This window comes from Salmo trutta, chromosome 1 (genome assembly GCF_901001165.1).
Source record: "Salmo trutta chromosome 1, fSalTru1.1, whole genome shotgun sequence".
Classification (NCBI taxonomy): domain Eukaryota; kingdom Metazoa; phylum Chordata; class Actinopteri; order Salmoniformes; family Salmonidae; genus Salmo; species Salmo trutta.
In genome coordinates, this window is record NC_042957.1 from 34,198,571 (window position 1) to 34,214,868 (window position 16,298).

The 16,298-nt window shown below is 41.6% G+C and overlaps 1 protein-coding gene across 8 annotated transcripts in view; it reads left to right on the forward strand.

The window, feature by feature from the left end:
• Nucleotides 1-16,298, forward strand: part of LOC115194605 (filamin-A-interacting protein 1) — a 48,791-nt gene that overhangs the window by 10,130 nt on the left and 22,363 nt on the right. For 7 of the 8 annotated variants that reach the window (XM_029754487.1, XM_029754494.1, XM_029754450.1 and 4 more), the window contains 3 exons: nt 5,928-6,230; nt 10,226-10,399; nt 10,951-11,129. In XM_029754487.1, the coding sequence (XP_029610347.1) occupies nt 5,934-6,230; nt 10,226-10,399; nt 10,951-11,129 (650 nt within the window). In that variant the 5' untranslated portion in view covers nt 5,928-5,933. Of the gene's footprint in view, nt 1-5,927; nt 6,231-9,962; nt 10,143-10,225; nt 10,400-10,950; nt 11,130-16,298 lie in introns of those variants that run through there. The other variant, XM_029754501.1, reaches the window with a different exon arrangement.

The window sequence follows — 16,298 nt, forward strand, 5'->3', positions numbered from 1 at the left end:
GGCAGCTGGGACCATAGTCACCTAGAAAAACAATTGGTAACACACTACGCCGTGACGGACTGAAATCCTGCAGCGCCCGCAAGGTCCCCCTGCTCAAGAATACATATACATGCCCGTCTGAAGTTTGCCAATGAACATCAGAATGATTCAGAGGACAACTGGTGAAAGTGTTGTGGTCAGATGAGACCAAAATGGAGCTCTTTGACATTAACTCAACTCGCCGTGTTTGGAGGAGGAGGAATGCTGCTTATGACCCCAAGAACACCATCTCCACCGTCAAACATGGAGGTGGAAACATTATGCTTTGAGGGTGTTTTTCTGCTAAGGGGACAGGACACCTTCACCGCATCAAAGGGACGATGGACGGGGCCATGTACCGTCAAATCCTGGGTGAGAACCTCCTTCCCTCAGCCAGGGCATTGAAAATCGGGTCGTGGATGGGTATTCCAGCATGACAATGACTCAAAACACACGGCCAAGGCAACAAAGGAGTGGCTCAAGAAGAAGCACATTAAGGTCCTGGAGTGGCCTAGCCAGTCTCCAGACCTTCATCCCACAGAAAATCTGTGGAGGGAGCTGAAGGTTCGAGTTGCCAAATGTCAGCCTCGAAACCTTAATGACTTGGAGAAGATCTGCAAAGAGGAGTGGGACAAAATCCCTCCTGAGATGTGTGCAAACCTGGTGGCCAACTTCAAGAAACGTCTGACCTCTGTGATTGCCAACACGGGTTTTGCCACCAAGTACTAAGTCATGTTTTGCAGAGGGGTCAAATACTTATTTCCCTCATTAAAATGCAAATCATTTTATAACATTTTTGACATGCGTTTTTCTGTATTTTTTAGTTCTTATTCTGACTCTCACTGTTCAAATAAACCTACTATTAAAATTATAGACTGATCATTTCTTTGTAAGTGGGCAAACGTACAAAATGAGTAGGGGATCAAATACTTTTTCCCCCATTGTATATGGCCAGCTATGTAAACTTTAACATTGATTTATCCTGCAATAGATGTTGTTCAATTGGTAACATACTTTTTTGTCTTCTTCTAATACCTCTTAAGGGGAAAGTAATCTAAAAGTAACTGAATGTAATCAGATTACGTTACTGAGTTTGGGTAATCCAAAAGGTATGTTACTGATTACATTTTTGGACAGGTAACTAGTAACTGTAACAGATTACATTTAGAAAGTAACCTACCCAACCCTGGCTCTGAGTGACTGAACCCTTGTAGACAGTTTCCTTCCTGTTTCACAGACTTTTGTTTTACCACCCTGATCTGAACCCCCCCAGTCACCTTTGACCCTACCCTGACCTTTTGTCACAAACTTGTCTGGGTTGGTAGGTAGCAATGGTAGGAGACTTCAGGAAGTGCCTGTTTTCCACTGAATTTACAGAGAGCTGTGACATTGAAAAGACAGATTGACCTCCTCCTGAACCTATAAACTCTCAGTGGTATTCACCTTACAGTGGGAGACTGAATATAATATACTGTAGCTAATCACAGGCTACCCAGAGGTAACAGAGGTTTGGAATGCACACAGTGTCTCTCACTGACAGAGTCATAGGGGTTCGAATTGAGTGGTATTTCATTAGAGGTGACTTATCAGAATTTAGTTTTAGTTTTTATAGCTTTGTTTGGATTGTTTTGTCCCCTGCTGGCGGTGGTTTTTACCGACAGTGGCAGCTGAACTCATAAATACAGCATGGTGTGAAGCAGACTCCCAGAGGAAGATTACTCAATCGTCTGATAAACGAAGTGCAAAGCTGCATTAAGTTCTGATGTTGCACACAGCTCTCTACTGTCTACCTCATACAGGGTTGCGAAGACAACCACAGCATAATATTTTGCTTTTGGAAATTAGGTGAAATCTACTCAGCATATTGTCACCAGTAAAATTCTCAGAGGAGTATAGATGTGGCAAGTGTACGGTCCCGTTACACGAGTCGGGTTATGCTGCTTTTTCTTCCCTTTACTCTGAGTGAGTTGCTGCAGGAGGATAGGATTTTCGGTTTTCAAAATAAAAAGTCTCTCCCCTATGTTCGTCTTCCCATATTTAGTCACATTGGGAGTCTTTAGTCGCATGCATGACTGAATTGAAATTCCATTTCAAAGGGACATTTTTGAAGAGCTACAAAATCAAGTAGTGGGGGATTTGGACAGCTGCCGCCACCTGCCAGTACCTCGTTTGACTGGGGCTGGTCTGTGAGACTGTCGGCTGTTGGCTGGTCTGTGAGACTGTCCACGGGGAGCCTTCGCCACATTCAAGTAGCCTTGATCGGACGAGACAATGTGTCAGATCTTCCTCTGTAACTATACAGGAACCAAATTAACCAAAGAATACATCTGAAAGGTGTTGTGTGGCAACAGGAAGTATTGGACGAGCTGAGAGCAGACATGTTTGAAGTTAAGCACTTAAACACTCTCCCTTTCACTGCAGTATGTGGTAATGCACCGTGAGAGAAACTAGCAGGTGGACCTGCCATAATACCAAGATGTGATACTGTCAGCCTGCCAGAGAGATGTTTATACATATCATATAACATATAAATTATAAGAGTCATTGCTGACTGCCTTGGCCAACGCCACCAGTCTTTGTTTCCCAGATTAGCTGCACTGTCATTATGCCCATGGAGGAATGTGTTGTTAGAGAAGCCAAGAAATGATATCAATATCCGTCATTTTATTTCTATAAATAGCAGAGGTCTTTGAATATCAAAGGATGTTGCATACCTCTCGAAAAAATGTGTGCAGAGGAACGTAGGAACGAATGAGCAACTGTGTGATGTGCATTTACTGGCGTGTGTGAAAACCTACAGCTGTGGAGTAAAATAGAAGTATTGACAGCTGTTTAGAATGCTGATGGCTTATAAAGTGATCACCTTTTGGCATTTCCACTTCTGGGTCCCATTGCACAAGTTGAGGGACGGGGCTCCTATAAATACTCACTGAAAACTTCACCAGCAGACAGCTGTGCATGCCGCCCGGCCAAAGGTCCAGCTCAAAAATAGGGACCCTGCCCTTATTTACCTCCCTATTTTCATGGGCAGAGAATTCACATATGGTGCATTCCAAATTGCAGCCTATTCCTTATGGGCCCCAGTCAAAAGTTGTGCACTATGTAAGGAATAGGGCTCCATTTGTGATGCGCTTATGCTCTACCATCAGCTATGGGCCACAGCTGTCCCAGGTTTTAGCAAGGCTCAAGTGTAAATTGAAGAGACCAGCCTGGCACGATCACATCCCCAGAAATATCTGGGCCCTGCGAACATTCATCTTTACGTCCTTAAGCTGCTCTTCATGATCTTTGTGATGATCAACATGTGATATTGGGCAACAGGGAAGTTGTGCCTTGTAGCATAGTCATTAGTAAGAAGGGTAAGTGGTTCACATGGCTCAGAACGGATTCAATGTGTGAACTGATACCATGTTTATAGTGAGGGTATGCGTATTAGCCTACCATTGGATAGTGCCTGTGAATCAGTGGAGGCTGCTGAGGGGAGGACGGCTCATAATAATGGCTGCAACGGAGCGAATGGAATGGCATCAAACACATGGAAACCACGCGTCTGATGTATTTCATACCATCCCACCATTCCGCTCCAGCCATTACCACGACCCCATCCTTCCCAATTAAGGCATTTAAAGGGAGTTGTGAACAACAGTATTACCAACCACCATTTTTGTTTTCTGTTCTAAGTTTACTGTTATTGAAGGGTGGGCATGAGACCGAGAAGAACATGTACAGTAACTTGTAATGGGTGACTTTATATGGTATGAAACCACTTCAGAATAACATCGTAAATATTATTGCCACTCTTTCCCCTGAGCCCGTTTTGAGATATTTGATACAAAACCTTTAGGTAAACATTCCAATGTAATATTCTGCCTGCTGTTACCCAGGGCTTGTCATGGCTTTATTTTTTTATACACAACTCTTCGTTTTGGTTCGAATCAAACTGACACTCAAAATGAAGACAGCTCCATGGCTGCACCCGATGGAGTGCTTGGCTTCTCCCCTGAAACAACTATTAATAACGCCCAACTCTGAAGTAGCTGCTACCATTTGGCTGCCAGGATTCTCTCAGCCTGAGTCACACGCTGCTTTCATCAGAGACGGTGCAACCTTGGGGAACTTTGGCCCCATTCATATGCAATCGTGTTCTTTTCCTGAGCACCCCCGCCGTGTTGCTCCCTCCCTCCCTCCCTCCCTCCAAGGTTATGGATCCCTTGTGTCTGTGTCTTCTGCCTGGGCTGTTGTGTTGATGATGTGACCATCATCATAACTGGCAATGTCCCAAAGCTCGACCCCTGATAACGAGGGCAAATTATTTTGATTCACACAGAATGAATCATCCAAATTCAATTAAAATTGCCCACCTGTTATGACTATATTCTGTGGTCTGCATTTTCACAGCATATCGGCTTTGATTATGATGCTTCTGATTGCGATGCGAACTTATTACAGACACAGACAACAAACACGGGTCTGATCAATGTCCAAACAAGGCCAGCCAGGCCAGGCATACTGTAGCAGCGCCGCTGGTGTGACATGATGGAAAGCGTGACTCTGGCTCTATAGATTCTAGGACAATGGAAACAATGGATCTGATTTGGCACAGTAGGAGGCGAGAGCTCTTGGCCAGGAAATGTCCTCCCTGCAGTAAAAGCAGTAACTAACCCACTCCATATACTGTAGTTAGAACTATGCTAACCTCATCCCTAGGCTAACTGCACATAGCGAGGTAGTGTATGGTGAAAGACGTTACGGTCATGGTGGTCATGTATTTGTATATGTTAGTTCACATAGCCTACCATTCAAGGTCACACATGTTTTTTGATGCATTAACGTCACACTGAATATATTCGTTTATCCAGGTTAGAATAACACAGTTGCTATTATAGCTACTTGCTTCATAATATTCTTTTGGTTCCAGATGTTTTTAAAAGTCCCTATGAGAACATTATTCTAGACTATTCTCACTCCCAGAGTTGGGTCCCACACCTAATTACAATCAAGTACAGCAATTTAAGAAACAGAAAAAGGGAGCAGTGTGAAATACTAGTACAGCGGGAATGACATAGGCCAAAGGGCATTAGTCAGAGGTGAGAGGTTAAGTTATGTGAGATCACAGGGGAATTTCTGAACATGTTGCTTTTCTGCTATTGATTACAAGTCTTGAGGTGATATTTAAATGTGGCTGAGATTACAGAAACGTTATTTACTCTCTATTGTACAAGCTTTCTTCCTGGTCTAGGTTGCATGTATGGCCGAGGGAGATCTCCACTGAGAAATGTTAGCAACACTTTCAACTTGTTCAAAACATATGCCATGAGAGACAACCCCGTATAATTAATGCTCAGAGAATATTAATTTAACAAAAAATTATGCTAGGGCAGTGTTATAAAATGTTTTGTAAAATGTCAGCCAGTGGCTTAGAAAATAACACTAACGAGCTACAAAACAGGTCCCCGGAAATTGTGCACTATTGTATACAATGTCATCCATTTCGTATGATATGTTATGCTTTCCAATTCGTACAATAGGTTACAAATTTGTAAGTGCTTAAGATCCCATCACTCTCTTTAAGAAGTGATCTCATGGCATATTATTTGTCATTCAATACTGTCAAATGATTATGTTGCTCTGCAGAGATAATGACGCACTACATGACTCAGGCTTTGTAAACAAAACTTGATCCTGTTATGCCAGGAGTGGAGGAGCCACTGAGTATTACCTCCCCAATGGCCACTGTGATCAAAATAGCTGCTATCCAAAGCCAGGGAAGGGAACTGATAGAATCCTCATCGTCTCTAAACAATTTACAGCCACTAAGAGGGCAATTTCAAGTTATTTCTTTGGATAACATAGTGTGAACTATTTGGGCTGTGGATTCAGTGTCCCTGTTGTCTGTCTCCGCCCTGCAGGTGAGAATGCGGTCCAGGTGCAGCACAGCCATGGAGGGCCCAGACGACGGACAGATAAACCAGGTCACCCAGCCCACCAAAGCCTTCCCCAAAGAGGAGGGGGAGAACACACCAGAGCTGGTGAAAAGGAAAATGAAGGTCCAGCGGGAAGAAAAAGAGGGGAAGTCACTGGTGTCTGGAACAGCGAGAAGGCCCCAGACAAGCACAGAGAGCAGCAGAGGACAAAAGAAGGCAGCAGGGCTGATAGATCTCTCTAAGGAGGACCTTCTCCGTCTGCTGGGAGTCATGGAAGGAGAGGTGCAGGTGAGAGGTTCTCCACTAACACTGTGCTGCTGTGCCCTGGTCAAAAGCAGTGCAATATATGCAGTGGCGTAAAAATACTTTAAAGTACAACTTAAGTAGTTTTTTGGGAGTATCTGTACTTTACTATTTAGATTTTTGGTAACTTTTACTTTTACTTTACTACATTCCTAAAGAAAATAATGCACTTTCTACTCCATACATTTTTTTCTGACACACAAAAGTTTGACAGGAAAATGGTCCAATTCATACACTTATCAAGAGAACATCCCTGGTCATCCCTACTGCCTCTGATCTGGCGGACTCACTAACAACGAATGCTTTGTTTGTAAATGATGTCTGAGTGTTGGAGTGTGCCCCTGGCTATAAGTAAATAATATAGAAACAAGAAAATTGTGCAGTCTGGTTTGCTTAATATAAGGAAGTGAAATGATTTATACTTTTGACTCTTAAGTACATTTTAGCAATTCCATTTACAATTGATACTTAAGTATATTTAAAACCAAATACTTTTAGACTTTTACTCAAGTAGTATTTTACTGGGTGACTTCCACTTTTACTTGAGCCATTTTCTATTAAGGTATCTTTATTTTTACTCAAGTATGACAATTGAGTACTTTTTCCACCACTGTATAGGGAATAGGGTGCCATTTGGGATGCACACAGAGAGTTTCTCCACTGACACTGCTGCTATGTGCTAGGTAACAGCTAACATTGTGGTAAGTGGTTTGTGTTATATTTGGCAGGTGGTAACATCTCAGCCTCTCATCCTCTCAGCCTATGTGTCTGGCTTGAGATGTTACTGTAACCAGGAGTGCGTAACCCAAGAGTCATGATGCTGACTCACTGCTGTTGAGAGTCAACTTCAGTGTCAGCAGCCATTAACTCTGGTACCTTCCCACGCTGCCCCACTCTGTGGGTCCTAATGAAAGTGTTAAGCCTGCTGTTCATTATTTTCTTACTGGAGTTCCATTTATAAACAAGCCTCAATAGAGTACCACAGTATGAGTCATAAATCCCACAAAACCTAGCGGTCAAACAGGGAAATGGTTCCAATCGTTTTTCCACTATTCATTTTTCTCATAGGGGATTTTAGAAACACTTCAAATGAGGGCTGTGTTTCGTGTAGGCTTACCCTGGCGTGATGTTTTGATAACCGTGTAAATCTCTCTCGAATTTTATCAATATATTCGGCTGTATTTACCTCCCAAGAATGAAACGCTAATGAGCTGCTAATGTGGCTATCATGCAGAACTACAAATACCATGATGATCTGTACGAGACTGCCGACTCGAGGCAAAGGTAAGTATCTCTGGATTAACTATCTAATGTTAGCTAAATGTAGTAATGAATAAATTGGCTACATTTCTTTAAATGGACAATTCTGTGAACTGTCTTGTGCAAGTTTTAAAATACAAAATACCTGTTAGCAAAGGTGTCAGCTAGAGATGACGTGCAGGAGCTTGCAGGGATTTGTAGTCTTGCATGATGTCTACTTTGATGCTAATTAGTATTTTCAAATCGGAGAAAAAAATTGAGCTGAATATATTGATAAGTCACTTTGTCCGAGAGAGATTTACATGGTTATGAAAACTTCCCACCGGGGCTGCGGTTCAAACTCATAAAAGACACACCCTCGTCCACTTACCCTCACCTTATGCCCTTGGGGGAATCCCCATCAACATCTTGGAGGGTGGTCCAAATGATTAGCCAAGCAAGGGAAGTTTGCAAAGTAAGCCCATCAGCCTCGCTTTTAGTCAAGTTTGCGAGTGTACAATTACAGTGTGTTCACTTCAGGGCCTGAAACTCCCCATAATTCAATTTGCGACGATCGTATATCCGCGAAATAAAGTCAGACAAAAATTAAAACCTCAACGTCAATATATGGAGTCAACACACAAGTGTAAGTAAAAAACGAATGTAAATAAGTTAGAAATTGAGCTACTAATGCACATGATGGCACAAACACCTCTCACAAAAGTAATGATGTTTTTGTATGGTTAGATTTTGGAAATTGTAGAAATTAAACATTTTCCTTCTTCAGAAGTTCCAGCTAGGCAGGCTAACATTATTTAGCTAATTGATTTGCTAGCCATTATACAGTAGGTGTATATTCATAATTATATATTTAATATAAGTAGACATGCAATCATAATTGACTGGAGCGCATATAAAGCACCGACAAGCTGAAAACACAATCATCGTGGGATGAATGAGTGCCGAATTTCCGGGCATTCTTTCCTCCTTCGCCCCTTGCCCTGCAAGTGTATACTCGTCAGACGTCATGATATGTCATCAGAAGTGTCCACTTAATCTGAGGGGATAGGGTGTCTTTTAAGTGTTTGGACTGCAACCCAGGGTAAGCCTACACAAAACACAGCCCTTATTTTAAGTGTTTCTAAAATCCCCCATGGGAAAAATGAATGGTGGAAAAACAATTGGAACCATTTCTGTGTTTGGCAGCTAGGTTTTATGGGTATTATGACACAACTACTGTGGGGCTCTATGGAGGGAGTGATGCTGCTGCCATCAGTGTACTCTCATCCCTTTCTCCATCCAGCTGATTTGTTTAGGCGTGTTGATGACTTTGCAAAGTTGCAACTTGGGATAAACAACACATGTCCTCCTCCTACACCATATGTTGAAATCCAACCCTGAACATGTTGAAATCCAACATGCTCTGAATGTCTTATCAACACTCAAGAAAGGTCTTGTGAAAACAGAAGAATGGTCTTGTTCATACTAAATTACTTGCTAATGATATTCTAGTACAGTGGTATGTCAATAATTAAACTCTATTAATCATTTATAAGGAGTGAGATAAAGAAGGGGCTTGTGTCCTTCATCTTCATGCAGGAATGTATAACTGTGTCCCAAATGGCAGCCTATTCCCTATATAGTGCACTACCCCGACCTGGGCATATGGGGCCGGTTGAGAAAAAACCTGTAATGGATTGCATTTGTATGAAAGGAGACACTCAGGAGTCTAGCTAAGGAGAACAGCACCCCCCTGTGGGGAGAGTTGAGCTCACAGTGCAGGAAAACCACTATGAATGTCCTGTTTATTTTCAATAGTTACCCCACCCTGTGGTCATTTACATATATTACAATGATCATACTTCAAAATAATTGTATATGGTTGCGCATGTATATTCTCTAACCCAGGGCTCTCCAACCCTGTTCCTGGAGAGCTGCAACCCTAATCTAGCACACCTGATTGTAATAATTAGCTGGTTGATAAACTGAACCAGGTTAGTTACAACTGGGGTTGGAGCGAAAACCTACAGAAGGGTATCTCTCCAGGAACAGGGTCGGTGAGCCAAACGGAACTTTTACCAATAATTTCCTTTGACAGAGCTGGCCGTCACTCCATACACATAAGAAGTTAAATACAACTGAAAAGTTATCAAAAATGTATAAATATTTATTGAAAACAGATCACAGAGGATAAAATATAGAACATGCAACAACAAAAAAGGCTACAAAAAGAAGTAACACTTGACCCTTAAGATACATAGCATGTCTAACCTCTTACCACATTGTCAAGATCTCTCCAAACTCTTCTCAACCTCCATTTTAAAGGAGAAACACAATCAGGTGTTGGCAATAACCAATTAGGGGTGTGGCCCACACACCTGCATACAATTAACTAGACCAGACAATTGACCAAACAAACTGAAGGAGATGTAGCTGATAAATAAGTATGGAATAAAGATAAACCTGGGCCCAGTTCAACAAATATAGTTCACACAACACATTTAAAGCAGTTAAAGGGGGAAATTGTGTCCTAGTGAAGATACTATTTTCACATTTCCCAACTCAAAAACAAAAGCAACCTCCAAGTGTCATTACTCACAATAACAAAGCCACATCCGTCAATTTGAAGTGGTTCAATTGTCATCGAGAATAAAGAAGGTAAAAATATTGTTATTGTCTTTATCTCTGTGTAAATGGTTCTTAGGTGACCTAAACTGTCCCCCTGCTCCTTGTGTCCGTAGGCCAGAGAAGATATCATCCACATGCTGAAGTCAGAGCGTCCGCGACCTCAAGCCCTGGAGGCCCATTACGGCTCAGCTGCCCCCATCAAACCCCTCCAGGCCCTGCAGAGAGATAGCCTTCTGACCAACACTACAATGCTTGGGGACAATGTCTATGAGATGCCCATGCAAGAGGTGGGTACCACTATAGACAGTTTGGTCTCATAGACGAGACATAACATAGTAAATGTGAATCTGGGACACTCAAATTTGTATTATGTTTGGTATGCTTACATAAGACAAAGTTACAAGGCAATCTCATCACAGACAATTTTAGCTAATTAGCAACTACTTATTACTTTTTAGCTACTTTGCAACTACTTAGCATGTTAGCTAACTCTTCCTCTAATCTAATTCCTAACCTTAACCCATACCCTAGCTATGTTACGTTTACCCCAGAGTCCAGGTTGCTATAGAAGTTAATATCAAAATAAATATAGATTAACTATAAATCGCTATACAGCGTTGATAAAAAGGTCAATGTTTTTAATGAACATACTGGATAGATAAGTGTTTGAATGACTCAGACATGGTGTGTGCTCCAAATGGTACTCTATTCCCTAATAGCGAATTCATTTTTATCATATGGGCCCAGGTCAAAAAGAGTTAACTATATAGGGAATAGGGTGCAATTTGGAATGAAAACATGGTGGTTGTCATTGAAAACCTTCTAATATGTTGATCAGTTGGACCGGCTGGAGGACAAGCATCGCGAGACGTACCGGCGTATGCTGGAGCAGCTGCTGCTGGCCGAGAAGTGTCACCGCCGCACGGTTAATGAGCTGGATAGCGAGAAACGCAAACACACCGACTTCATGAACAAGAGTGATGACTTCACCAACCTGCTGGAGCAGGAGAGGGAGAGGTGAGAGAGAGTTGCGTGTTCCGTATTCCATGTGTGTAAGTACAGTGGCGTACCGCAGTTTCGCAAACTTCCTGCAATTCTACATATATTGCCATGGGGCAAAGAGAAATGTACAGTTTTATAGAGTATAGCTTTTATAGCTTAGCTCATGCTATTCTACACGTTTTGCAATGAGGCTAAGATAATTTAGAATTTTTAAAGCTAATTTCCAGCAATTCTACACATTGCCATGAGAACTTTTGCAGTTTTATAGCTAATCTCATGCTATTCTACACATTTTGCCATAAGTCAGAGAAAATGTTCCTGTTTTAAAGCTAATTTCCTGCAACATATATTGCCATGTTTTGCCATGGCTATTTTACAAATTTTTCCATGGCTTATGATGTGTTTATATATTTTGGGGGTTTGGGGCCCCCAGAGCCCCTGCCCCCCACCTTGCGGTAGCTGCAGTATACAAATGAGTAATTACATCATGTTACAATTGGTTGTGTGCCAATCTGTCACTGCACTCTGCAAATCACAAGGCCCCCAGTGCTCTAAAGTGCAACCATTTTGATCTCATATGCTCCTAGATATTTTGCTGTGTGACCTGACATTTTATTTTGGTAGCACCAGTGCGACCGGGAAAGAAATCACCCAGATAATATTTGTTGTAATGATGGGCTTCACTGTGCAGTCGTTTCCGAGTGCCCTTGAGAAAAAAACGAGCGCAGATTCATACAATGCCTGTGTCTACCACTTTGTGTCGCCGGTTAGCTAAAGGCTTTCCCATAAAACAAATTAATGTTAACTGCAAAGTAGGCTTACCTGGAAGAATTATAGGATGATATGATGATTTGTATCAATCGGGTGGTGTTCTGTTTTGCAATCTCTGCTATTGCGCATGCAGTACAGAAACACTGCCGGCCAAACACCAGTCTTTTGATGTGCGCAATTGAAATTAAAGAGGAACTGTACCCTTCAAAATGAAATTATTTTTTCCCCCCAGACCTCAGAAGGTCTCCTGATGTGGTTTAAGCATTGTTGTCCTTTATAACAATAAAAATGTGATTTTTAGAGTGAGAACCTGAAAAACAAAACTGGGGAAATCAGGGGGAACAAATCTGAGTGCTGGTGGACCAAAAAGGTAATTCTTTAGGCCCTGTTCATAAGCCATGTCACGGGTCATTACAAAACCAATCAGGGGCATTTGTTTAAACCTTATCCAGTTATGATACCTCATTAGCTAGCTAACAACCAGGTTACTTTACCGGTATACTGTATCTAAACATTTGGGGGCACAGAAAGAAAGGAAAAGGGATAGCTTCTTAAGAAGACCAATGATCATAGCGATGAATGACTGATCTCTTGCATGTCATCACTCACAACTTGACGCTCTTAAAGAGACAGTGCAGCATTTAATGTAACGCATCTCAATATGTAGTACTTTTACACAATGTAGAAGCCTAATATTCCATGAATTACTTTTGTAAATTCCATGACAGGTTTTTGTATCAACATTTTTATACAGCGTTATTAGTTTATAGAGCATAACATGCTTCAAAAGTAGCTAGAATTCATATAGGTCCAATATGCTATATCTCATTCCCAGAGCATATGTTCTGGTGCTCCTAGATTTTATGTTGTGCTCCTAACCTTAAGTTGGGCGCACCAGTAAATGTTTTTAATTTAGAGCACACGGGGAAGCAAGCCCAAACAATACCAGACAAAGACCCTGGGACAAAGAGACGCTGAGGCAGTTTCAAAGAGCCCTGATGTAGCGTGTAGACACCCAAGCTAGAGAACCCCTCAAAAGGGCTTGAACAGAGTCAATGCTCAATAGAGTGACGAATCGACTCAACCAGTGAAAAATGATAGTGCCACTCTGTTACAGTTGTTAAGTGTCCTCACATTAGACCACAATGACGTAACAATTGTTATTGGACACAGCACATATGTAGAAGAGGTACTGACATGAAGTATACATTGCTACAACTATGATTTACAATAATATGGCAGTATTACATAGAATATAATCATTATTTTATGGCATGGCTGTTAAAAAGTTATGATACCCATTTGCCTTCATAGATGTATAATAACTGTCATAAGCTGCGATTTACCCATCAAATAATTTTTGCCTCCCTTGAGACCAACTGAGTTTGACTATGGCTTTAAAACAAGGATGAAGAAGAGATAAAACATCCGATACCAGCAAGATGTTCTCAGGTGGAATTTATGAGGCTCATAACAGAGGTGGAATCCAGATGTCAAATCTAACCTGGCCCCCAGTACAGTGCATCAGTGGTACCCAATTTCCTATGTAGTGCACTCCTTTCTACCAGGGCCCGTAGGCCGTGGTCAAAAGCAATGCACTATGTAGGAAATAGGGTGCCATTTGGGACGCAGACTGTCTGACAGTACCTCAAGACCTGCAAGTCAGGACAGAACACTGACATCTTTCCCCAACACTAAGAGTAATCTGATAAGGATCAGTCTATCTGATAATGCATGATGATGAATGGTTCCTTACCATCAGAACACTGCTAGCTCACACAGCACTATGCACAGCTAGTTCTACTCCAGGTGTAAAACATTCCCCAATTGAAAGACCTCATGCCTCACTGAACCACTTACCCACAACATGAACATATTGTAGAGTGTTTTGACAGTGGGTTGCATGCTAATTGATTAGTAGTCTTATGTAAGGAACAGATGGATGTCCCAGTTTCTATTTGAGGAACAAATGTTGTGCATGACCTCGTCCACGAGCGAAAACCTGCCCAGCATTGGCAAATTAATCACTGTGTATGCAAATAATTTGTCACTTATAATTGATCTTGTTTTACTTGTGCTAGAATGAATTGCCTGTTCATATGACGTTCATATGTTAAGGACATTTATATACCTTCAGTGGTCACGTCACATTTGTATCTGGGCAGTTCCATGGAAACAGAATTTTAAATGTATGCCAAACAAACACCATTGATTGCAAAGTTAAACAAACCATACAACTCTATACACAATGACTATATTTCCAAAATGTCCACTGAAAATTTTACAAAAACACATAGTGCCTTCAGAAAGTTTTCACACCCCTTGACTTTTTCCACATTTAGTTACAGCCTGAATTTAAAATCGATTACATTTATATTTTGTGTCACTGGCCTACACACAATACCCCATAATGTCAAAGTGGACCGCTCTTCATTTTCTCAAGCGTGGTGGCTGCATCATGTTATGGGTATGCTTGTCATCGGCAAGGACTAGGGAGTTTGATAAACATAAACGGAATAGCGCTAAGCACAGGCAAAATCTGAGAGGAAAACCTGGTTGTCTGCTTTCCAACAGACACTGGAAGACAAATTCACATTTAGGCAGGACAATAACCTAAAACACAATTAAGTGATAATGACCGAGAAGCCAGTGTTTGGAAGCTATATTGGCATGGGTGTTGTGCTCTCTCATTAGGACACTGTTCAGAGGAGCTAGGAAACAACACAGCTAACACAACTTCAAACTGAAGCTGGAAAGACTGCAAACTAGCTGCACTTCATTTTACCTTTTTTTCAATTGACATTTCTTTCTGTATATCCATAAAAATTATGCCATCTGATTCATGATTTCGACAGGCTGAGAACCGCTGCCTGCCTTTCTGTCACGTCCTGACTCCTGACCCCTACACGTTCATTACTATGGGACAGTTGGAGATCGAATTTGAATATTGAAACAATGTTACAAATGTCGGAGAGACCTACAGCAAGGTTTATACAAATCTCCGTTGTTGAAAACTAAATGTTAGTCGAAAAGAAATGTGAGAATGTCTAGATGCTTTTTATAGTGGAGATTACGTTTAGAACTTCTCTGCCTGGGCTGATGAGACAGTGAATTGCAGCAGTCAGATGGAACAGAGTAAATAGGCATTTTAACATCATAGATTTAGCCGGTGGTAACTTGTGGAATAGACAATGGTTGGAATGCGCTTTCAACCAATCAGCATTCAGGATTTGACCCACCCGTTGTGTAAGGCCAAATATACACTGGAGTTGCTTACCAATAAGACGTTGAATGTTCCTGAGTGGCCTAGTTACAGTTTTCACTTAAAATAGGCTTGAAAATCTATGGCAAGACTAGCTGTCTAGCAATTATCAACAACGAACTTGACAGAGCTTTAATAACTATTTTAAGAATGTGAAAATGTTGTACAATCCAGGTGTGCAAATCTCTTAGACTTACCCAGAAAGACTCAAAGTTGTAATCGCTGCTAAAGGTGATTCTATCATCTATTGACTCAGGGGTGTGAATACTTATGTAAATGAGATATTTCTGTATATCATTTTCAATAAATTAGCAAAACATTTTAGAAACATGTTTTCACTTTGTCATTATGGGTTATTGTGTGTAGATGGTTGAGGAAAAAAATGTATTTTGAATCCAGGCTGTAACAACAATGTTGAATAAGTCAAGGGGTTTGAATACTTTCTGAAGGCAATGTAGTTGAAGAACAGTACAGATGTAAATATGTGTACAGAATGATGTTAAAATCTTCCTCAATTTGTGACCAAGTTTTCCAAACACTCTAAATATCTAGTCTGAATTAAGATTAAAAGATGTCTGCAGAAAGGCGGCTGCGTAGGCACTAGCTATTATCAAAGCCAGCTTTACAGAGATGTTCAAGTCCGGGCTCTGGCTGGGCCACTCAAGGACATTCCGAGACTTGTCCTGAAGCCACTTCTGTATTGCCTTGCCTGTGTGCTTAGGGTCGTTGTCCTGTTGGAAGGTTTTCATCAAGGATCTCTGTACTTTGCTCCGTTCATCTTTGCCTCGATCCTGGCTAGTCTCCCAGTCCCTGCCGCTGAAAAACATCCCCACAGCAAGATGCTGCCACCACCATGCTTCACTGTGGGGATGGTGCTAGGTTTCCTCCAGACGTGACGCTTGGCATTCAGGCCAAAGAGTTCAATCTTGGTTTCATCAGACCAGAGAATATTTTTTTTCTCATGGTATGAGAGTCCTTCAGGTGCCTTTTGGCAAACTCCAAGCGGGCTGTCATGTGCCTTGTACTGAGGAGTGGCTTCCGTCTAGCCACTCTACCATAAAGGCCTGATTTGGTGGAGTGCTTCAGAGATGGTTGTCCTTCTGGAAGGTTCTCCCATCTCCACAGAGTAACTCTAGATCTCTGTTAGTGAC